The sequence below is a fragment of the Fundulus heteroclitus genome, chromosome 5 (assembly GCF_011125445.2).
Source record: "Fundulus heteroclitus isolate FHET01 chromosome 5, MU-UCD_Fhet_4.1, whole genome shotgun sequence".
NCBI classification, from domain to species: domain Eukaryota; kingdom Metazoa; phylum Chordata; class Actinopteri; order Cyprinodontiformes; family Fundulidae; genus Fundulus; species Fundulus heteroclitus.
This window is the reverse complement of record NC_046365.1, coordinates 41,911,854-41,936,130: the sequence shown is the minus strand read 5'-3', so window position 1 is coordinate 41,936,130 and position 24,277 is coordinate 41,911,854. Positions and strand designations below refer to the sequence as shown.

The window sequence follows — 24,277 nt, the reverse complement described above, 5'->3', positions numbered from 1 at the left end:
TTAGACTGCTCCGTTTTATTATTATTATTATTATTATTATTATTATTATTATTATTATTATTATTATTATTATTATTATTATTATTATTATTATTATTATTATTATTATATTTTTTTGTTAAAAGTAATAAACTGTAGAATGAATATCCACATGCATCATAGTATGCAGTAAAGAAAAAAGGTATTTTTTAAATTATTGCAGGTAGAATCCAGACTGTCCTCAGGTAAAATCTTCCCGGCGCCATCTTGCGCCATCTTTCCCTCACCGCCGGCTGAATCCTCGGCTGAGCAGCAGAGATCAGGCAGCTGTTGCAGTAGTCTGAGGCCATTTGAACGTTGCTTTTGGCTGCAGATGCTCATCAACATTGGCTGGTAACTGGCGGTGATTAGACGCGCAGAGCTGCAGGGTCTCTATCAAAGAGATGAACTTTCATTGTTTCCGCCGGCTTTTTGTGCCGCAGAAATGCACATTGTCCATTTTCTGCTGTAATTCAGGAAGCGCTGCAGCCTGCTCCCCCCTCGTCTGCTTCATACCATCCAAAGCCAATCATTCTGTTGGGGAGACATGCAGAAAGACGCGTTGCACTTCTTTTCAAACTATTAGTTTATCAGAATTACCAGAGGCCTCCAGCTTCTGCAGGTCAGGCTTCAGGAGTTATAAAATGATCAAAGGCATCATAGGGATTTAAAATGGCTTTATTCTACAAATAAACAGAACAGAAAATATGTGATAGAACAATGCAACATTTTCCATGAATTATTGTTCTTTCTACAGAAACGGAACTCAAAAAGGAACGTTGTCCACTGTAGGTTAACATTTAATTTCCAGTTAACTCATAAAAAAGCTCTTTCTTGGGTTAAATAACTTTTTCTAGTAAACATTACATAATTAGCTTTTAACCAGCAAACATCTTTTTATGTGTTAACTGGAAATGCAATGTTAACGTAAAGTTTCTGAACTCGGTGCTCAGTCTGGCCCCTCTTAGCATGAATTACTGCATCCATGCAGCGTGGCATGGAGGAGATGGACCTGCTTTAACGGATTGCTTTAACAGTGGTCTGTGCATTGAAGGTTCTGGTGTCTCTAATCTTCGTCTTGATAACGGTCCAGCTCTGAGTTCTTAGGTCAGTCTGCTGGTCATTGGAGCATGGAGACTCCACGGTGATTACAGCAGGTCTTGGTACTGGTGCCACAGTGGGCAGCAAAGCAGCATCTCCAGAAAGCTTTTCAGCAGATTGAAGCATGATGTGTGTTAGAAAATTAATGGATGGATGGAAGCATGAAGTGCCCTAACGTGTCCTAGAAGACAACTAAAACCCAGTGGAGCAACACCAGCAGATGACTTGGCACCAAATCCTCCCTGACTGTGGAAACTGTGGATCCTGTGCCTCTCAACTCAGACTCCAGGACCTTGATCTCCAGGTGAATTGCCAACTTTGATTTCATCTGAAGAGAGGACTTTGGAGATGGAGCGACAAACCCAGGTAAGATGTTCCTGCTGCTGTCTCTGTGGCGTAACACAAAGAATGGGACCGGAAGCTCTGACTCCACCTGCAATCCTCACTTTGTGAACATAAACTAAACTGTTGGATGAACTTTGCTTTATAATCCTCTCAAGCTTGAGGTTATCCATGTTGCTTTAGCACCTTTGTTAGCAGACTTTTCCTTACCTTTAGACTTTCTGCTGATTTGCTTAGAGCCCAGCTTTTTCAGCGCTCAGTGTCCTGGTGGAGGTAGCCATCATGTTCTGGACATATGTCCAACGTTTCCGGAGTAAAAATATGTTTTGTTGCTCATATATGACATTTTAATTTGCTATTTAAATCAATTTAGACTTTTCATTAGCTATAAGCAAGTCTAAAGTAACAGAAGTAAAGATCTAAAAATAACATGCTGTGTGTAATCTATATAATGTGGGAGTTTCCCTGTTTGATTGAAGCTTACTGCAGTAATATAACTTTTGTTATATTTTATTTACTGAGATAGCTGCCACCCGGCAGTGCCTTCAAAATCTGCTCTTCAGGTATCCCGGTCTCTAAAAAGATCTTATTAGTTCAATTATCTTGTTTCATTTTCCTGAATTTGCAGATCTACTTCCTCTGGAGGAAGGTTAAAAAGCTGCAAGAGAAGGAGATAAATAAATAATTAACAATTAGCAAAAATAGCTTTCCTAAAAAATGTGCCTGGGAAGGGGAATGCAAAGTGAAAGAGAGGAAAAGTCACCGTCTGACTGAGCGTTTTAATTAAACTCGGCCATATGGTGGGAACCAGCAGATAGGAGGCAGACAGACGCAACATTGTTCCTCAGTCTGGATGCTCAGCTCCTCCCTCTGTGCGTGCGGGGCTTCATTTCATCAAATCCTTCAACTTGGACCACTTAGGCTCAGCCGCACTTTTTACTCCACCGCATTCGGCCAACGCCGCAACTTGCAGCCGCTCCTCTTCCACATCCGAGCGAAGACGCACCTCCGCGGAGAGGCAGAGAGAAGACTCCGGGCATCCGCCGCATCCTTTTCTGCCCCCAGCGATGGAGACGGAGGTCGGGTTCTGCCCAGGGTGGCACGGCGCGCTCCGCTTCGGGCTTCTCTGCATCCTGCCCTGCTTGCTTGGCGTCGCCGAGGCTGACATAACCTGCAGGTCATGCCGGGGTGGCAATCAGTGGCACGCACAGGGATTACTGCTGAGGGCTGAGAGCAGTGGCTCCGCTGCGGGGTTAAAGGGGGAAGTTTGGGGGAGCGGAGACCGGAGCGGGAGGGTCCCCTGCGAGCCGGGCTCCGCTGGATGCGCTCCAGAGCGGGATGGATACGCGGGGCCGGCGCTGAAGTGGATTACAGGCAGCTGGAGTGGACAGTCTGAAGAGGGGAAAGTTTCCCAACACCGGGACGGCGGGGGTTTGACTCCGCGGCGCTTCAAGAGGGACAGTGGCGGCGATGAAGTGGCTTCGCTCCCGAACAGAGCGCGGCCAGAGGGAGCGGGCGCGGCGGCGGGGCGCAGGGTGCCGCGCTGGAGCGGAGAGGAGCGCAGAGCCGCCGGTGCGCGGCCGGACGAGTCCAAGCTCAACAGCTCCACGTTCGCCCTGACCGGGGACTCGTCCCACAACCAGGCCATGGTGCACTGGTCCGGCCACAACAGCAGCGTAAGTCATCCGTGGCGTCTGCAGCGGTTTGGGGTGCGTGTGCGTGAGAGCGTGTGCGTGTGCGTGAGAGGGGCTCCAAACGGAGGAAGTCAGCTCCTTTAATTAAAATGTCAGGTCTGGGTGAGGACCCCCTGTTGCCTCTCAGCTGTCCAGAGTTTCCGTCATTCCAGATTAGAGTTGGGATTAAATCTGGAGCCGTTTGCTCTGCAGATCTGTTTCAGGTGCGATGTGAGAGAGGCTGAAGTTGATCCCCGAGCTTCTTTATTTGAGAAGCTGAACTGATGCGGGGATAAAGGCAGGATTCTCAGGTGGCTGTGCAGGTTGTGGGAGAGGTGAAGCTCCCAGCCTCCATCTCTCTCCTCCCGCTGCAGCAGCAGCTCCTCTCCGGAGTCACGCAAAGTTTCAGCCCGGCTGGAGCCGCCGGTGTTTGGGCCGCAGATCCGGGGACGAGCGGCTCTGCCAGTCTGGTCACAGTTCAGACCTTTAAAAAAATGACTGTAAAAGCTTTACTCCAAGTCACAGATGAATAGAATCAGACACATTTTCAAAATTCCTGCCAGAAGCGCCAGTTTATGAATAATATTTTTGAATTATTTATCAGAATTTATTTTTTTTATCGTTTCAAAACATTCACACATAAAAACATTTTCCTGACTTTTTTCTGATGTTCTTCTGATGGAAAAATAAAAACTTTTTACTTTTTAGAAAGTAAGATGAGAACAAATTTTGAAACCGTCTTAATCGCAAAAAGGAACCAAAATAAACTCTTTAGTTTAATTATTTTTAGCAGCTAACTTAATACATTTAAAATAGAGGCACATAAGGAATTTTGGGTCCTGATTTTGGGGCCCCTGAAACCTCTATTTTTAAAGATAATTATTGAACCCCCTGTTTCCCTGCAAGCATCATTCTTTCATCTTTTGGCATAAAGCATAAATCCTGCATAAAGGGTTTGGATTTGCCTTTATGGGCAAAGCAGGTCATATGTTCATTCTGGCCTTTATGCAGGATTTCTGCTCCGTTTAAAGAGATTAGAAATGATGTGAAGAGAAAAGGATTTAAGGCTTATAATGGGCCTCCAAAGTTTTATTTACAACTCTTTCTACTCTAAACTCATATTAGGCTTCTTTTCCAAAGTTATCAGCTTAGTGAGGAGAAATGAAATAAAAACAGTCAGACTTAGAGAAACTGAGATAATTACAGCAAAGCGGACATTGAGATTAATTTACCTCCGTCATTTAAAGAAAAGCCATCCAGCTACCTGACTTGTCACATTTCCTGCTGATAAAGATGTACTATTAGAAAAACTGAAATTCACAAGATAATATTTTAGAAAATGAGGCAAATATGGACAAACAGGCACATCAATTATGTAGAAGTAACACTTTGACCATACAGGTCAGTTATATGTAGAGAATGAAAGCCCAATAATCCAACATGTCTAAAAACGATATGTGTTATTTTCATACAGAGATAGTGAAATATATTTCAAGCATTGCATTGCATTAATGTATTCATCATTTCCAATTATTAATTTTAATTATTTAACTTGAAATTAAAGCTGACGGGTAAAGTAAAATAAAACATCTCTTGAAGCATCTCTGACTTTGGAGGACATAAACCAAGTTTACCCTGAGTAATAAATAATAAGTAATTGAGTATTAAAAGTTTATGATATTATTTATTTATGGAGGACACAACTACTGCGCTACAGATTCAGCAGAACCTGGGAAAAAAATTCTGATTCACTTTTTTAATCAGCGTAATATTTGGGACAAATTGAGATGCTAGATGCTCATTGTTGCAACAAGTTATGTTTTTATAACAGCGTTGATGGCAATATCTCCATATTCTGCTGAAATAAAACTCAGATTGAGCTGGAATGTCAAGATTAGTGTTTGTTTTATCAGCAATGACTGACTCAGAAAATACAGCTTCGTGTCATCAGGGTAGGAGGATAACATTTCCTTTGGTAAATAAAAGGGGGAGAGAAACGGGGCCTAAATCTAAACCCTGTGGAACACCTTTTCATAACGCATAAAAACTCACAGAAGCTGTTTTTAAAATGTTTTAGGACCATATTTATCCTAAATAGAGACCAGAAGCTAAACTTTTGTATTTTGTAAACTAATATTTGGACTTTGGGAAGTGTAGAATTATAACTAGTAATTAGTCTTCTTTATTTACATTTTATTATTTTGGTATATCTTAATCATGTAAAGCACTTTGTATTGTCTTGTACTGAATTGTGCTATATAAATAAATTTGCCTTGCCTTGCCTTGCCTTATTAAAACCGATGTATTTAGAAAATATGGCCTGTTTAATTTAAACACCTGCTGGAACTGCGTCCTCTTCAGGAGGTTTAGGTTGTGGACCTGAAGAAATGCTCAAATCTGCTGTTGACCCAACGACACAAATATAAAGTGCTATCTAGGAATTCTGGATGTTTTTTTTATTATACCATCATTAAAATTCTCTTGCAGCCAAAGAATCTGTCCATGCAGCTGGAAAGCCAAGATGTGAACTGATCTGTGTGACAATGCAGTAATTAGCTCTTGTTCCTGCCGCTGACTTAGACGGATGAAATAAGAGAAAAGACCCCGCATGAAATATGCAGAGTTGTGTCTGTAATCAGTAAACAGGCGTGTTGGGTCTGAGCTGCTGGATAAATAAAGAGACGTGTCAACGACGCAGCAGAAGTGAGAGCCGTGCCGATAAGCAGCGCCGTGCTCTTAATATTTAACCTCGGTGCGTTTACAGAGCCCTCCTCTCTGAGCCGACCCACGTCACCGGGACGCTGCATGTTGGGATGCAATTGTGACTCATGATAAATTGGCCAGAGGAGCCAAATCAGCTGTATACCGTGAACAGATAAAAAGAGAAGCATTGTGAGCAGAAATACGCACACGGAGCAGCTGAATGGAGTACCCTGCTTTCAGTAAATCACAGCAATATGACAATTTAATAGGATTTGGCCTGTCAGCCTTATCGCCGGCCTTTTTTAAATCTGCGTTTACGTTTGACTGTGAACGTGGTGTTAGCAGGCTGCTGCTGCTCGCCCTGCACAGTCTGCTGAAGATAAATGGTGTGTTTATGAAGAGCGGGAGTTCTGTGCAGCTTTATAATTTCTTTTTTTGGTTTTGTTTAAAGGTGCATGCGTTCTGTTCTCCATGACATCGATAGAGTGTGACGCTGTGCAGAGGAACATTTCAGAGCTGCTGTGAGCACGTTGTGTTCATCGTTGGAGGTGGACGGCATCGTAGCCCTGAGAGCGTTGGTTTAACCACGGTCTCCTTTTACAGCAGAATTTGTTGATTAGTTGTCAGGTCCATGCTTTGCTCCGTGAGACGGTTGGTGGCAGGAGATCCCCTCAAAGAGACGATGGATCTGTTTGGATCAGAGAAATGATTGCGAATGGTTTGATTCACTGCAAACGGGCTCTCAGGAAACCTAGTGACTCATATTTCTGCTCTCATGCAGCATCAACCACCAGTTACCGGCAAACAAGAACAACTCTGACCCGTTTGCTTTAAGTATTCAGGGGTGGCCACATATTTACATATTTAGTGACATGAACGCCATTCATTCAGGGTGTTAATGTTGTATTTGTGCATTTATTTCTTTATGATAACTCACATAATGTTTTTTTATACCATGGCGAAGCTTCTGGCTGATTATTTGAGTATTTTTCTTCTAATTCTTCAAACTCGGTGGAGTTTATTTTAACGAGCTGGTTCCCTGGAACAGACATGTCTTATATGCATGATGTTAAATTAAATTTTTATAGGGCTGGGCTCATCATTGATTCAGAAGGTCAATCTTAGCCCTCTCCAACCATTCCACAATCAGTTTGCAGATATTTCGGGGACGTTGTCCTGTTGGAACGTCCCCTGGTGTTCAGGTATCTGGCAGAGAAATGCCATCATGGTGATAGTAGATAGCTTTTTCTTAGTGGAAGGACTAACTCTCTTTATCTCGGCTCTCTCTAGGCCCATTTTGTAGGATTAATGAATTTTAATTACATGACAAATTTCAATTAATTTAAATTGAGAAATATTTATGAAAAACGTTCAAATCAAGATGGTTTGTGACTCATTCATGAGCAAAATATAAAAATACGATCTATGTAATATTGTTAATGAAACTGAGGTCAGAAATGACTCAGTCTTTCCATAGCGACGTTAAACCGGTATGACTGTGGATGGTGACGTTTCAGCAGATTCTACCTTAAGAGTTTTGACCCTCTGTGGTTTCTGAGTTGGAACCAGGAGGGCATATCTGCATGTTTGCATCTTTAAAGCCCAAAAATGTTTCAATACTACGTACACATAGATACTCTCAGTCATCGCAAACTTTCATAATCACAATCCCCTCAGCAAAAAGAACAAGAAGGTTTCAGTCCGAAACAACTTAAACTGTTAATTAACAGCCAAATCAACAATGGAAGCAATAGATTTATAACAAAAAAACTAATTCTTGTGTCTCTGAATTTGATGTGGCAGAAGCGTGGAACAATAAGGCAACCATTACAGCCCCAGTAGCACCAGACGACTTGTTCACTGAGTCTGACGACGGACTTTAGCCCTCCAGCTGTAACACACAGCGGAGAAAGTGCCTCTAAAGACAGCGAGGTTTACATGAAAACTGCAAATGTCCATCCAACTCTGTGATGAAACAGACTAATGGAGCAAATAAGCGCTCCCTTCCAGTTCCTGGCAGGAAATGTGGAGAAGAAAGGTTCCAGGTAAAGAGCACTCTCAACCAGGGAGCTGTGGCATATTGCTCGCATGGATGGAAGACGTTCACAGGGAGCGCATTATTTACATTATGAAATGTCAGCCATTAAGCACTCCAGCCTGTCACTCATGGTGGATTTGGGCTGACGTTTGTCTGTCAGTCTGAGACCAACTTCTCGCTTCTGCAGACGTGCAGAAACCTGCACGCAAAAACAAGTCCAGTAAAAGCAAATAGAAGCAGAAATCAGGAAATGCAGCGTAGCGTCTGGATCCTCTGTGGCCGAACGCAGAATATCAGAGGAGCTTGCGACAGATTAATGAGGCGTCGGTCACACGGCGCCCTCCAAAGGGGTGCGAGAAGCTCACTCACATATGCTGCCTCAGTCACGGTCTCACACTCTTCTTCATGCTGTTGAGGGAATCTATATTTGCATCCCCACAACCATGGCAACACCCTGGTTCCTGCTAAACTCTGAGTCTATTCACCAAATGCACACTGGTGCTGTTCCACTGCTGCACCAGACGGGGACCATGACTTGTCCCTCTGCAGAGCGCTGAGGCCGAGTGAAGCAGATCACAAGCTGTCCGTCTGGTGAGAGTCAGCTTACCAAACGGTGCAGAAATGGCACAGAATGGTCTGGACTCCACCTGAGTTTCCTTCAATCTAAACATGGACTTTCAATCTAAACATGGATACCTTCTCCACTGCTTGTTGTGTGGACACCAAACTTCCTACAGATGTAACCAAGATGTAGAAAAAAATTATTGTATTTGTTTCCCTCTTTACACCAAAAGTAAGACGTTTTGTATGCAGACATCTGTTTTTTATGTTAGAGAGGATTTATTTTTAGGTATCTAAATCATTTACTCAGGCCCAGAATAATTTGCTCTCAAATGTTCACATCCACATCATCCTCCAGGGCCTTTATGTTTGTTGATAACAAGATTAGCAGTTTTAAGTGTGGCACAAATTGAGAAATGTCTTATAAAGTAGGAGTGTGCATTTTTAGGGAAATAGAGCCTCAGGCTTAAGATGAAAGTCTGGCTGCTTAAAAGTAAAAAGTTTGGACAAAAGTTATGAATAAATGATATGTAGAGTTCATATAGATCTGATTGGTCTTTTTCATAATGAGAATGGTTGCTGTAATTAGAAATATCCTCTCCGACTGTCGCCCTGTACTTGCTGACAATAAGGGATTGCTGCAAAATTAATGACTCAATGAAATCAGCTGCATGGATACGCAACTTTTTACCAGTTTTATTCTGAATTCTGTTGTATTTTAATGGGATTGATTTGATGTATGGAGTTAGATCTAAATCTGACTACATGTTTCTATATAGTTGAAGGAATCTGAATGTGTTGAATTAAATTTGGATCAAACTGGTTTCCATTTGACTGGACATGAATGTGAGGTGCTGTGAATTGGTGCCACATAAATAATCTCTTCTGAATCGACATGTAGGCTAAAAGCAGGAGAAATTTGGTGTAGAAGTCGAGTTCAGTGAATGTTTAAAATGAGTTTTGATATTTAACAGAAATCTCAACTGTTTCTCTATTAGCTAGAATACATAATTAAATGCTCTGAACAAACCAGGATCACCTGTCTGTGGTCTGTAATCCAGATCCAGTTCTGGGAGAGTAACACACTGCTCTCATTATCAATATTACATAAAACAATCATTCCTGGATGCAACGCCCTATTCTTAAAATCATAATTATAAAAATGTATTGACATAGTGAAACACCAGGCAGCTCTGATTCTATACAAAGCAAAAATAAAAATAAACAATTACCAGGAAACATTAAAAGCTCTTCAGGGAGAGATTGTGGATTTAAGGGTGAACCTCAGTTTAAAACAAGAAATTCAGAAAACCACTAGAAAACGTTTTATGACGTCAGTTTGTGGAGTTAAACTGGTCATCATAAAAACACATGTTAATTACTGGATATATGTAAAACTGTTATTATTTTTGCTGCTATTTGTTGTTTAGTTCATACAGTACCTTAAGTCATTATTCCAAGAAAATAATCATTATATTTGCCACTGTGATTATTAAATATAACTTTTTTTTTTAATCACATAAGCATCCTATGTATTAAATGCATATGTTAATGTTATTTATGTAAGATTTTGTAGGGGCTGTGAGGATAAATGAATAAAGAGTGGGAATATATACAAGTTTACTTTTCCACCCACTGCATTAAATATGTAAATCATAAAACATCATGTTACATGTAGTAAATATTCTTGTGCAGATTTAAAAAATACTAAATGCTAAACTGGAACACACACTCATTAAGCATCAGAACATCCACAGGACTTGTGTTTCCACTTGTTTGTTCCTCATTATGTCTGGGACACACATTGTCAAAGCATCACCGTCGTTGTTTAATGGCTGCTGCTTTTATTTTGGCGAGTTTCCTGCACAAACACACAGAGCTCTCTCTGTAGACGCATGTGGTGCTGGTTGGAAATTAGGATGCATGCTGAGCAACTGATATTCTTGTTCATGAGTACAAATTCAGCTCTGCCTCAGATGACATCCAGGAGGCATCTGGTTGTCATAATTGAGCCCGAGCGCCTTCATGTTCCAACGATGCTTCACATGAAAACAGATTTCATTCTTCCAAGACGGTGCATTGTTTTCCTCCATAAGCAGGGGTGTTATGAGCAAAATGTCCCACCTAAAGCATGGGCAGGTGTATTTAACTGCAATCAATGTGAGTTAGATTCTTTAGGGAGCAAACATCTGTTTGTAGGACTTTATGTGACCTTTTTTAGCCTTATTTAACAGATTTAAACAAATCGGTGTGCCATTGTGATGGGAAACAGGGAAAAATGTTAAGCAAGTTAAGCAGTGGAGAAGCTGCAGAACATGGGCTGATTGAACCCTGAAGATCTGCTGAACTCTGGGAGAAATGACTTGATTATGTGGAAAGTCACTCAGTGAATGTTTTTGGTGTTGGATACAGACGACAGGCTGGATTCTGTGATGGTTGGAGTCCTGTTTGTGCTGTTTGTGCATTTCAAGGTGTACACCTGGAAATGAGGCTTTAGGAACCAGATGGTCTAATAATTATTTTTTTTTGCAGATGATTTGGACCTTCAGACACAATCTACAGGCATCTTCCGTCAGTAAATCCATACTTTCTCAACAGAATCAGAACCTAATTGTACTTTCTAAATATGTAACAGGAAATGTTTGTGCTTAAATAAATAGCGAGGAGCCCCTATAACGCGACTTTGCATAGCTTGAAACGCGTCGTTCACATCGCAGAACGTTAATTTGCTCCTGAACGCACCTTTACGTCAGGATAACGGTGAATCTCTCGCTCCATTCGCCTTGTTCATGTTCGGTGTGAACGTAGCTTTAGGCTACATTCACACTGCAGGCTGTTAGAGTTTGTTTTAATTTGTGTAATCCTTTAATAAAACTTACAGCTGGTCTAATGACATATAGGCTGCGTGGCATTCTTAGTGGCTCTCCCTGTGATTTCACTTATAGTTTAAGACATCCACAGATTAACGTGCCGTGAAACAGAAAACGACTCCACGGCCCATTTTTTCTTTCAGATATCACGTGAGAAAACGTTCCTTTAAGGGATGTAAAGTTTAGGAAAAGAACGGTGCTCTTCATCCTCGGGAGGTCGGCCATGTTGTTTTGTTGTTGGAGTGAAGAAAGCAGCTCGCTGTTTAAGGAAGTTATGCCAGATGTAGTTATTTCTAGAAGTGTTCAATGAAGCTTCAAAGAAAAAGAAAAGAAGCAGGAACAGGAAAGAAAGTAAGAAAGAGTTAATTATAAGAGATATTCCATGTATGTCCAGTGAAACTGTTCTCAGAACTGCTAATATTACGGTTGGTTCTGATCCGTGTCGCTCCTTTTCAAGGTCAGCGCTGATGTTTGTGTAGTTTGGGTAGATCTGAAAGCTGATTTATCTCAGGAATGTTACGTAAATGGTTTATTAATTGGTGAAAAACAAGGTCTTTCTAAAACTTTACTGCAAAAAGGAAAGTTTGAATAAGTCTGAAATCGTTTTACACTAATGTATGAGATTTATTTTGTTCAGAAAGCATTTATACTATACATATTTGTGTTACCATTAAATTAAAAATATATAATTTTAATTTAGTAAGAAATACTTGTGTGGTTATACATGCATCAACCCTAATTAAGAAGCGTTTAATTCTAGGTATAGTGAATTAATTATAAATGAATTTAAGCCTCGTTAGCTTCACCTGTACATGACAGATGGATGTTACATCATTCCACACATTTAGGGCTGCACCTTAAAAATTCATCAGTTGTACTGGAGTTGTTTTTTTTTTCTTTCATTCCCTCCCGTGTCAAATCTATTTCCTTCTCACTAACACGCACCTTGTGTCTGAGCCACGCTCCTCTGGCGTCACGCTACGATTACAACGCCAGCTTCCAAATCAGGCTGTGAACATCCAGTTTTAATGTGAGCTGAGTCTAATCTGCGTGCTTTCAGAGCCGTTAGTTAGCGCGCCCCGCTGAGAGGAGACGTCCACGCAACCCAACAGGAAAACAGAACGCCGCCGTACGCCGTGCGGGTTAAACCATCCTGCAGGTACGGGTCTGCCTGGGAGTGATGGGCAGGCCGGATGCAGCCCCGCTCCAGTGAGCAGCGCTAGCTCGCCGTCAGGCTGCGTACGCCCATAAACAAAGAACCCCCCCCCCCACTCCCTCTGCCTTTATAGGAGCAAACATCCCCAGCGACTCCCACACAAATAAGCCATTATTCCTCTTATATGCGTTTTAAACCCTCTGGAGTCATCTCTTGCCTGGAACTAAACATTTTTACAGGTTATATTTTCAGACCCTCCCGTCTGAGGCTCCATGTGTACTCCAGACTTTATTTAAGCGCGGAGCAGCAGGCCCAGAGGTACTGCCCACAGACGCGCTCTGATTGCTCCTGCCATTCTTTGCGTTTCAATAATCCAACCGGCAACATTTCCTTTTTGTGTTCTCTCCTTTGCAGTCGACTCAATTTATGACCTCGTCAATTTGCAGTAAGTAGGCAGGTAGAGAGAAAGCCACCGCAGTGCTTTAAGGCTTATTTCCTCTTTCTGAATTGTATTAAGCATTCAATGCAATTCAATTCAATCATATATATATATATATATATATATATATATATACATACATATATATATATAGTGCCAATTCATGAAACACGTCATCTCAAGTCTCTTTCCAAAGTCAGACTCCATCAGATCCTCCAGGTTGGTGAGAAAGTTTCCTCTCTAAGGAAACCCAGCAGGTTGCATCAAGTCTCTCCAAGCAGCATTCACTCCTCCTGAAAGAGCGTAGAGCCACAGTGGACAGTCGTCTGCATTGTTGATGGCTTTGCAGCAATCCCTCATACTGAGCATGCATGAAGCGACAGTGGAGAGGAAAACTCCCCTTTAACAGGGAGGAGAACCTCCAGCAAAACCAGAACCAGGCTCAGTGTGAACGCTCATCTGCCTCCACCCACTGGGGCTTAGAGAAGACAGAGCAGAGACACAGAAAGCTCAGAAGCTCACATTGACCCAGGAGTACTTTCTATGTTAGAGAAGACAGAGCAGAGACACAGAAAGCTCAGAAGCTCACATTGACCCAGGAGTACTTTCTATGTTAGAGAAGACAGAGCAGGAAGTATAAAATCTGTAATCTGCTCAGGCTGGAATACTGTTTGGGTTTTACATGTAACCCACCCAGAGCTCAGGATCAGAGCTGAACCAGCCAATTAGAAGAGGAAGCTGGTTTTCCACCATTCTATTGGATGTAAATCTGTCTGATCTAATTAATTTTTGGTGCGATGCATCAGCCTCCATTGAGCTACATCTTAACGTGTGTTTATATCTGTGCTTTTCACATCACTTTCACACATAAAGGAGATGTATTTGTCGTTCTGAAGTTCTGCACGGCTGCAGAACCTGGACGTTTTAGGCCATCCACGCAGAGTTCAGCCAACTCGTCAAACCGTTCAGGTTTTCCACTCAGTCGCTGAACTTTGAGTTCAGTTGCTGCCTCACATGCTGACAGTTTGCTGATAACTTTTCACTGCATGTCTGATGAGATGACGGGTTACCTTTGACACGACCAAAAAGCAAGTAGAGGCAGATAAAACCCAGCAAAAAGCCCTAGGACTGCCTTTCAGGGTAATTACAACGTGGCACCTCACCGGCAGTCAGATGGAGGCAGACAGGAAATAATGGCGCCGTAGCAGATATGGTTACATAAACCCGAAGCACAAACAAGAATAAAGCTGCATGTTCCCTTCCACCTCTCTAAACGGATCAAATTCTGGCAGGCTTTGGTGTACAAGGACAAAGAGAAAATTTCTAAAATATCCCGACTTTGACAGCAGAGGAACTAAAGGCTCCCACATTCGGCCAGGAAAGATTTGTTACCGGTTCTGCTTTTACCAGAACCTTTTGTCCTGTGAACCAATCTGTTTGAAACAGCTTAAAGGGGAATCACTAACTTCACGATACAGATCCTCTCTAACAAAGTTAGTTTAATATATTTCGTCTTTGGGCTGGACGATATAGGAAAAAAAGCATATCGATAAAATAGAACTCATTTGATCAATATTGATAATTATCAACAAATTCAAAACATTTATTTTAAGTGCAGCCCTGGTTATTTTATGTTGTGGCTTAGAGGCCTGTTTGAATTCAAACTCAACCTTTATTCAACCAATTTTTTACCAGACAGAAAGTTTTTTAAAAGAAAAAAAGAACGCATGGTTTCTGAACTCTTTGAAGGGGGCGGAGCTTGGTTTCCAGGTCTGCGTTTGTGATTGGTTGGGAGGATGTAACGACTCCAATATTAATCTACATGCTAGAATTCCAAAAGAAGGAAAACTGTTATTCTATTGAACTTTTTATTGACCTTTTTATTCATCAATATACGTCTATCGATTGATATATATTGTTATTGAAGTGTCGTCCAGCACTAATTTCTCTTTTTTCTGTGCTTGGTAAGGATTAACCCCAACTAGCTGTCACAAACCTAAAACTCACCCTTCCAAAGTCTCGTTAAATAAACTACAAAACAAGATCCTGGCAAGAATTGTGTGTGTGTGTGTGTGTGTGTGTGTGTGTGTATGTGTGGGGGGGGGGGGGGTCATAATTTTATTGCTTTTACAAATTTCAGAAGTTTGACTAATCTGCATATTTTATCTTTGTCTAATTCTAACAAGGTCTTCATCTCATCCTGATGGAATTTCTTCACACTTTGATAAAAAATTATCGTTTTTTTTTTACTGTGAAGCAGAACTTCCTTTGTGTTTTTACTGCCAGGCAGATGCTAAATTAAGTAGAGCGTGTTACCTTGAATGTAGCAACAAATGTGTCTTTGGATTTTGAAAATTATGATGGTGATTACAATGTAATGCTCTGCCATGGTGAGTGAAGCTAAAATTGGATCCCTGAGCTTCAGAGTCCATTCTGCCTTCCTTTATTCCCAAACAATCAGCTGCAGGTGCCTTTTAACAGCGTTAACAATAAATGGCTTTTTAACATTTTAGAACAAGTTTCTTTGCCATCAGATTATTGCTACACCTCAAATAATTCAATCTCAAATATGGAAATTTCCCAAAAAACACTGGATTGTGGCTCTCTTTTAAATGAAGGAGCTTTTTATATATATATATATATTAAAAAAATGTGAGGAGGGCGCTGGTGTTCTTTGTATCGCAGCAAACCCAATCATGCTACCATAAAAACACCTAATAAAGCCGGTAAGGACGAGCTTCAGCCTTGTGTAGTTGTCCATGCGGTGCAGCAATGTCTCCGCACAAACATCAGCACGCTGATTTCGGGCCGTGGTGCTAATGCCTGGCCGCCCTCGGGTGTGATTGACACTTTGATGTGAATGATGGTGACAGAAGTGATGTGTACAGAGAAGCTCTACGCCGTTAGGAAGGCACTGATGCAAGGCTCCCAGCCTCAGCAGCAAAGTGAAGCAAACTCACAGAGCAGATTTCTGAAAAAAGGTTCAGTTTAACGCCCCATGAAATGTATTAAGTTAGCACAAGCTGCTGAAATGACACAGAAATAGTGTGATTTGGAGGACAGAGTTCAGCTGACACTTTCTGCTTGCAGATTTGCAGTTGGAGGCATGAAGATTCAATTACTGGCCGTGGTGTTTATGTTGTCTGCCCCCCCCTCCTCCCCAACGTTACAATTCAGATTGACAAGAGTGATTCTTGCAGCTGCATCAAGAACGCCACAGGTCCTTTTCCCATCTCACACGTTGATCTAGTTCTGAATTGTACGGGACATTTCTGAGGCACAAATTGAATCGCGGGCAATCTGTAAACCAGAGGAATGTGTCTGAAAGTGAAGATGAAAAAGGCTTTTTTTTTTCTCTTTTTTTCGAGAGCCCCCAGCACTTTGGCTGAGAGAGCCTCATGAGACGGCCGGTCAAGTTAATTGACCAAGTCTGATAAAACACGGAGACACCGAGTGGTGGAAATGGCTCAGAAAGAACTCGACTAAATGAGCGAGAAAAAAAAAAATTCAATGAAACTTTTTGACAAATGCAGGATCTTGCTTGACAAGCGGCTTTTTTTTCCTCCTGACTTTGCCCACTCACTCTCTGACATGATGCAGACCAAACGCTTTGTGTTCAAAAGCAAAAGCTACAGAGCTTTTTTTCCTCCGTTCCTCGGCCTTTCAGAAAAACCCACACATTTCCTGCGCTGCATGCAGAAATGACCCAACGTTACAATAAATATTTTAACGAGTCAGATTCGCGCTGGGATTCATTATGATCAATAACTTTCTGCTTCTCGTCCAAATGCCGCTGCTTTAGAAAAAGTGTAACATGCCACGCTTTTGAAGACTTCATATCTCGTTCAGTGGTGAAGTTTACAAGCTGTTCCGGCTCTTCTTGTCTGCCACAGGTCTTCATGCTCTGCCATACCTGTGTGTGCATGTTGGAAACTAATGCCGCCCAAAGTTCACAGCTCCAAACTACTAACAAAAAAAAATTCCTAAGAAGTTTTTCTACAAGCTGTAATGGTGTTATCATGTTTTCATCATAGCGTTAATCCTTACAAATGAAGTGCTTCTTTCGCTGGTAGATAGTACGTGCCTGCTATAAACTAAAGAGTCGGAAAGGTGCAGACAGCCATTACATTTATTTAATAAGGTATGTTGGATGCCAAAAATGCCTTTCCTTACAAATGAGGCACCATTTAAAGTGAAATAAACTGGTTTCCCAACATTATAAGATTTATTGCCAAGAAGCCAAAAAACAAAAATTCATATCTAAATAATATGGAATAAATAATCAGATCAGGTTAGTGATGATTCTAAAGTAAATGACCACTTTACTCATAAAATGATGTGCTTTCCTATATTCCACCATTATGGGTGGTCTGCACTTCTATAGCACCTTTCAAGACTCCAAGATACTTGAACTCCTCCACTAGGGGCAGTGCATCCTCCCCAACCCGGAGGAGGCTCTCTACCCTTTTCCAGCTCCAGACCATGGTCTCTGATTTGGAGGCACTGATCTTCATCCCGGTCGCTTTTTTGTTAGGAAATGTTAACATTTAAAAACTGAGTGAAACCAACCCATTCATGTTGTAGTTTGTATTAGGTCTGAACAAATATACTGCAGAACCAATGAAGTGGTTTTCTGGTTACAGACTTCTTATTTTTATTAGCTACACAAGACTGTTCGCTTGTTAACACCAATAGTGACTGAGGAAACCAGATTGGCACCAATGTAAAGGTAGAGTGAACAATTTCTCTGGAAATGTAGGTAAAAAAAACACCCAAGTCCCTTTATGGATAACTGCATAAGGCCGTCTTACCTGCTCTTCCACAGTGAGAGGCATGTGGGACAACCAGTAGATAAGATGATCCCCCCTGGAACTCAAAACCGAAGAAATATCATCCACTATACCTTTAATTATCTGAAGGTGGTGAAGAAGGCAAAGTTTAAACTGAAGAGTTGGGAAGAAGTGAGTGACTGAACATGCTGAAGCTTGGCTGTTGGTGTCAGACGGACTGGTCTGAGTGGTTCCACTCCACTGTTTCCAGATTGCCGGATCAGAATTTGTCTTTAAAACCATGAAAGCATGGATCAATCCTGCCTTGTCTTAACAATCCAAGCATTAATTGGAGTGTTCAAAGATGACGTTGATCTGAAGGAATACACATCATCTGCTCTGTGCTATATTCACGTTTATACTGGTGCTGTCCAACCCACGAAGACTGTCAGAATGTTTCCTAACCAATAACCATGGCTAGACGGCCCTTTGTGGTCCCTGCTGAAAGCCCAGGAAGCAGCCAACAGCAGAGGAAACAAGCTGGCCTACAGCAGGGGTAGGACTAGCAGAAAATGGTCATCCAGAAGGCAAAGCACTGGTACAAGCAGGACATTGAGGACCACTTCAACAGCAACAACCAAGGTAAGATGTGGAGAGGCATCAGAACCATCATCGACTCTAAGCACAGCGACCAACAGCTCAGTAACCAACAGCTCTCCCTGACACCTTAAACAACTTTGCACGCTTCGACTCTCCAAGCAGCAGAAGGTCTGAACATCTTGCTCAGCCAAAGGTTCAGTATCAGCGGCACCAAGTGACCCTTCTCCTTAAAGACGTATCAACAAGCATTCAGGTCTAGAGACTAAAATCATCTGCTGACCAACTTGCAAGGGTTTGTCTGGACATTGTTATCCTCTGCCTCCAGCTCTCCATGGTTCATGCTTGTCTGAAGTCCTCCATCATTCTGCCTGTACCCAAAAAGAACAACAACCACCTGCCTCAAAGATTACTGTCTATTGCTCATATGCAGCATCCCAACACCTGTTGGGATGTTGTTTTGTGCTCATCAGCTCAGCACCGTGCTACCAGACATGCTGGCTCTGAAGCTCCACAGCATGGATTCTCCACCTTTGTGGGAATCGCCCGGTGGATGGACGAGGAAAATGCGTGACAGCATCTGCGGTGGCGGGCGGCCAGCGGTGCGCGAACCCCGCCCGCCTGCCGGAGCCGCGGCGGTGGCCAATAGGCCGGAGTGCGCTTGGCTGCGAGGGCTGATCGACGCCGCTTGCGGCTTTAACATCCTTCATATGCGGCCTATCAGCGTACCTCGAGTCGCTGTTGCTCGTTCCATAACAACAATGTTTAAAAACCATGGTTAGGAGACTTCTTAGACTTGGAAAAAGCAATCGTTTTACCGAGTAAAACCAGGGTAACTACAGCGAAAGAGTTATTAGTGCAATGGAATGTTACTGATTCATGTCATACGTCACGTCACGGCAAATTCCTACAACGAACTTGGATCAATACTGACTCGACTCGGACTTGACTCGGATGAGTAGTGGACTCGACTCGGACTCGACTCGGATTTTTTTTTTAATGACTTGGACTTGACTCGGACTTGAACACTGGTGACTCGAACCTGGACTCGGACTCGAGGCATAGTGACTTGACTACATCACTGCCACCAGCCCAAGTGATATATTCTTAATATAAGTCTTAAAAACATACTACTGGTCCCAAAGGTTCTTGATTTGATTGATAATTATTTACACTGTCTCTAACAGACTAATGTCTATTTGCACACTTTTAGCTTCTCAGGGAGTGTTTGTTTGGACATTCATAAATTCGAGAGTTCTTCAACTTATATATTTATTTTTTTGCTAATGAATATTTGCTAAATTTTAACTTCTCAGAGTGTTTCTGCTACATTCAGGCAATTGCACAATGTTTTACATCGTACGGTAAACTGACTGCTACCTGTCGTTTTGAACATTTTAATCTTATCAGATGCTGAGGATTATTTGTACACTTTTAAGCTTCTTAGGTGTTATTGGTACATTGTGTTATATGTGAATTTTGAGCTGGCATCTCCCAAAAATGCCATTATGGTTCCATATTGACAATTAAAGACTCTTGAATCTTGAGCCGGTGCTTGGCATATTTTTTGGTACACTTTGGCCCATTATTGTTTAACCATCAGAGCCCAAGTGTTGTTGCTGAACATGTAAGTCCCTTTATGACCATGGTGCACCATCTACTGATGGCTACTTCCATTTGGATAACGTCTTTTTTCTTTTTCATTGTGTCCCTTATTCAGAGGCATAATTTCATCTGCAAGAAAAATGGTGCCGTTTAAACAAAGGAAATGACACTAATGAGACAACACTAATTAGTTAATGGCAATGAATGATGATTGTTAACATGTTTTCATTACAGCAACTTTTACAGCTTCTGTAAGAACAATTTCTTGTAACACTTGAGTGGTTTTAGGTATTTAAATGAGCTCCAGCATCCAAATTACCAGCAGTGCAGTTAGGAACTAGATTTGTAGACAAATCATTTAAATATTGTCAGTAATTCTTAAGAGAGATGTCAGAATTAAAATGGAGAGGAGTGGATGATACCCTCTGTAAAAGCATTAGATATGTAGTTTCTTTTATTTATGATTCGTGTACATCTCTAATTGATTTTGAGTATTACAATACAAAGCTTCAGATGGGGATAATAGACCCACTTTAATTGTCTGCAATAAAGTCTTTCTAGCTACTTATAATTAAATCCATGAAACACTAATGTTAATTAATCCAGCATACAGCATTCAAAATTAGCATTTCAATGTGTGACTAATAGTTGAGGGAACACGGCAGCATGGTGGAAGTGAATAATGTCACATTAGTGCCGCAAATGAACACAGTGGAAAGTCCGGGTACATTCTGTGATCCATAATAAAGCCTTCATCCTTTAAAGATGATCTTTGTTGATAGGGAAGGTGAAACAGAGACACGTGGCTGCAACAGATACGCCCTGCAGACTGCAGCGTGTCGGAGTTCTCTTTAGTTCTGCATCACCTGACAGTTAGTGTTCTACCTGGTTTACCAACCTGCTGCAGGCAACACAAACCGTGCTATGAGCTAACGTTGCCTGACTAAGAAGAGCACTGACACTATCAACCCAAGGCTTTTCTGTGTTTTCAACCAGCAGACAGAAGTTCTGAGTTAAGAGATGCATTTCTGTTGCATTCTATTAAGTAAAGGTAGAAATAGCATTGGTGGCGGACAATTTGGACTGAACTATAAAGTGATTACGTAGTTTTTGTTACACCGGCATAGATGGAAGTATTTAATAACACAGAAAATGTGTTTAAAATGACTTTAATTTGATTCAAGACTGACTGTGAATTAAAATGGGATAAAACTAAATTGATTTGGTCACCTGACTAATTTCCTTCACCGTGTTTCTGCTATCAGCTCATCCAGGGCCCCATTTCTTCAGCTGCTCTTTATGCACCGCGCTCACTTCGCTTAGTTTGCAGTGAAACCCTCTGGAGTCCTAACCTTCCGTCTATCATCGCCTAAATGGTAAACAGACTGTACTTATATCGCGCTTTATAAATTCCCCAAACCCTTTTACACTATAACCAGTCATTTACGCATTCACACGCTGGTGAGCTACACTGCAGACACAGACTGTCACACCACGGATGCCACAGGGCCCTCTAACCACCGCCAGCAGGCAAAGTGGGTGAAGTGTCTTCCTCTGTGAGGTAGGTCCACATCTTTGATATAGGGGACCCGGCTTTGGAGACTGCTGCCTCGGGAAGGGCATCTGGCAGAAAAAAAAAGTTTACTTACTGTGGCGACGCCTGAGAGAGCGAGCAACCAAAAAGACTCACACACATTTTTGAAAAAAGGAAGAAAATACTTGATAAATTCACAAAGATTTGATGTTGCATAGAAAAATTTATGTTAATGGTTATTACCATCGATCTCATCAACGATATGTCAATAATCTAGTCAGTTACCCCGGGGCACTTGAACACAACGACCCCAGTGTGCGTTAAAGGCACCGTTTATGTTTATGCTAAAAATATATTTCTATACTATTTAGCAGCCAAGTTGCACAACTTAATGTGATTGGTGTAGTGGATTAGCTTATTTCATAACGGGTAAATATCATATTCAATTACACGTTATTTGTATTTGTGAGCCTCTTACTGTCTGCCATGACAGATTTATGGTCAAATAGACTGAACTCGGTGTTCATTTGTAATTTGATCAAAATGAATGCAACAAAGCATTAAAGGCATACTATGCAACATTTTTCAGTTAATGAATGTGTTCCATACCGTTTTGGATGTTTAAATGAGTAATTTCAGGTCGAACAAAGGTTTTCTCGGCCGCCCTGGTGGTCTGTGGGGGAAATACCGCACTTGCAATTGCAGGAGCCCTCGGCCCGCACACACAGGCTCAGAAGTCTCGTGCAAGACCGCGAGAGTCGGTCTTGCTTTACGGCGAGAACTCCATGTGTTTTTGCCCTGCCATTCACTATATGCACGCGCAAAAGCAACAACAAACAACCGCGTGTTAACCTCAAATAAACATGCAAGCATATCGAGTTTTATTATTATTATTATTATTATTATTATTATTATTTTTTTTTTTTTATCTTGGCGAGGCGGCCGCCTCGCCAAGATAGCGCTACGGGAAGCTTGATGTTCATACTTTCACTGTGTTAGTCATTGTTTGTACTGCCGTTTTTTCCACTTTTCGTTGAGTTCGCCTGTCTGCTAAGCTCAAAACAACCGCGCCTGGCTTGATTGAGAAACAAGAACAGCTGAGCATCTTTACGACAGTGCACTTTTACTTTCGCCCTCTGGGGGGAGCCTCGCTGGAAAATCAACCCCGGTTGCATAGTATACCTTTAAGATTAGATATAGGGTCCATATCATCCATCACTGAACGTTAATCCTCTGGAGAGAAAAACCTCTTGAGAACATTTGAGACAATAAGGGTTATTATGTACAGAAGTCCAGTTATGAGTGTCACGCTTGTCTATGATCACCACCCAGAAATGTCAGAACAAGGTGTGTGCTGCATCTCTGCAGGGAAATGGAAGAAAATACAGTCACTGTAAAATCTTTTGAGCCTTCGAGGTTTTGTAATGTGGACTAAGACGGTGTTTATGGCTCTTTGGTGTTATTGTTTTTGGGTTAACCTAAAGTTCTTAAATGACCCACATGAGGTCCTGCATTCCAAGTCATTTGGCACGTTCTCCCTGCCCATATGTGAGTCCTTTCTGGGTACTCCGGCTTCCACCCACAGTCTAACATCCCCCCCCACCTTTAGATGGGAGTGTTTGTGTGCATTGTTGGCTGTCAGTGTTGCTCTGCCCGTTGTGTCCGCCTCTGTCCAGTGAACACTGAAGACAGCCTACGGTCTATTCATGAAGCTGTAAGGATGATAGGGTACGGAAGATGGAACAATGGATGGAGGGACGATCAGATTGATCTTACTAAATGATCCAAATATGGTGAACAGATGGATAACAGCGCCAAAATATTTAATTTTACCTTTGAATCTTTTTATGGCCACTTTTACACTGTAATTTTTTCCAGCACTGGGTCAGGTGATGGTTTCCAAACTTAAACTTGATCATGAAAACATGACGCTTTCAGGTGTCTTATAACTCAGTTTCCTTTAGTTTCAGTGCTGATCATTTTTATTAGAAACTATCAATTTACCATATGTAGTTATATGGAATAGAAATCTCTGGGCTCAAAGAACCAGAGCCATGTCCTCAGAACCTGTTTAATCAATAGGTACAAAAAATAATAAGAAGAATTATAATGTTAAAGACTAAAACTTCAAACAGTGCAAAAATCACAATAGAATACATTTCTATGAACCTTTGGCTCCTGCCCTAATTTTTCTGCGACTGGTGGCGCCTCACAACATTTGTCCACGAGAGGCACAGACCAGGAAGTCTTAGCTAAGAAAAACATATTTTTGGCAGGAAGCATCTGTGTTAGTTGTCATCCTTGAAAAGTCACACCAGGGACAGATGAAGACATCTGGAGGTGCAGTCTCTGCCACATCTGCTGATGTCTCAACACATTTACCTCAGTGCTGTCATTACCCAGTGAATTACCATGTATAACTAGGATGCTGCTTTGATCGGCCCCGCTTCCCCGTGTTGTGGCTCTTTCAGCCAGGATCCGGCTATCAGAGCCCATTAGACGACAACAAAGTTTGGCTGTCGGCGATGGAGCCAGAGGAGCATTATCACAAGGTGTTTGGAAAAATGTCCGCATGCCTTTTACAGCTCAGAAACAGCTCGAGGGAACCTTGGAGACTAAGAGCTCCTTTTTATTTATGACATAGGATGGTAAGCAAATCTATTGCATACAGTTGGGTTGTACTCATTTTTTGGTACCAGTGATACGCCTAATTAACATTTGTCTAAACAAGCTTGGGATGTTGTATAAAAGCTGGATGGAATTTAGGCTTTTTTGAGGCTTTCTAATTAGTTGCTAGAAAGACTTTTAGATAAAAACACGACCATCGTCTGTTTTATTCAGCTGAATTCCCATTACAGCATAAAGGAAGCT

The 24,277-nt window shown here is 41.7% G+C and overlaps 1 protein-coding gene across 1 annotated transcript in view; it reads left to right on the top strand.

The window, feature by feature from the left end:
- Positions 1 to 2,373: 2,373 nt before the first annotated feature.
- The window catches only part of LOC105936034 (VPS10 domain-containing receptor SorCS1), a 234,871-nt gene continuing 212,967 nt past the window's right edge, over positions 2,374 to 24,277 (top strand). The window contains exon 1 of the mRNA XM_012876673.3: positions 2,374 to 3,137. Coding sequence (XP_012732127.3) covers positions 2,529 to 3,137 — 609 coding nt within the window. The 5' untranslated portion in view covers positions 2,374 to 2,528. The remainder of the gene's footprint in view (positions 3,138 to 24,277) is intronic.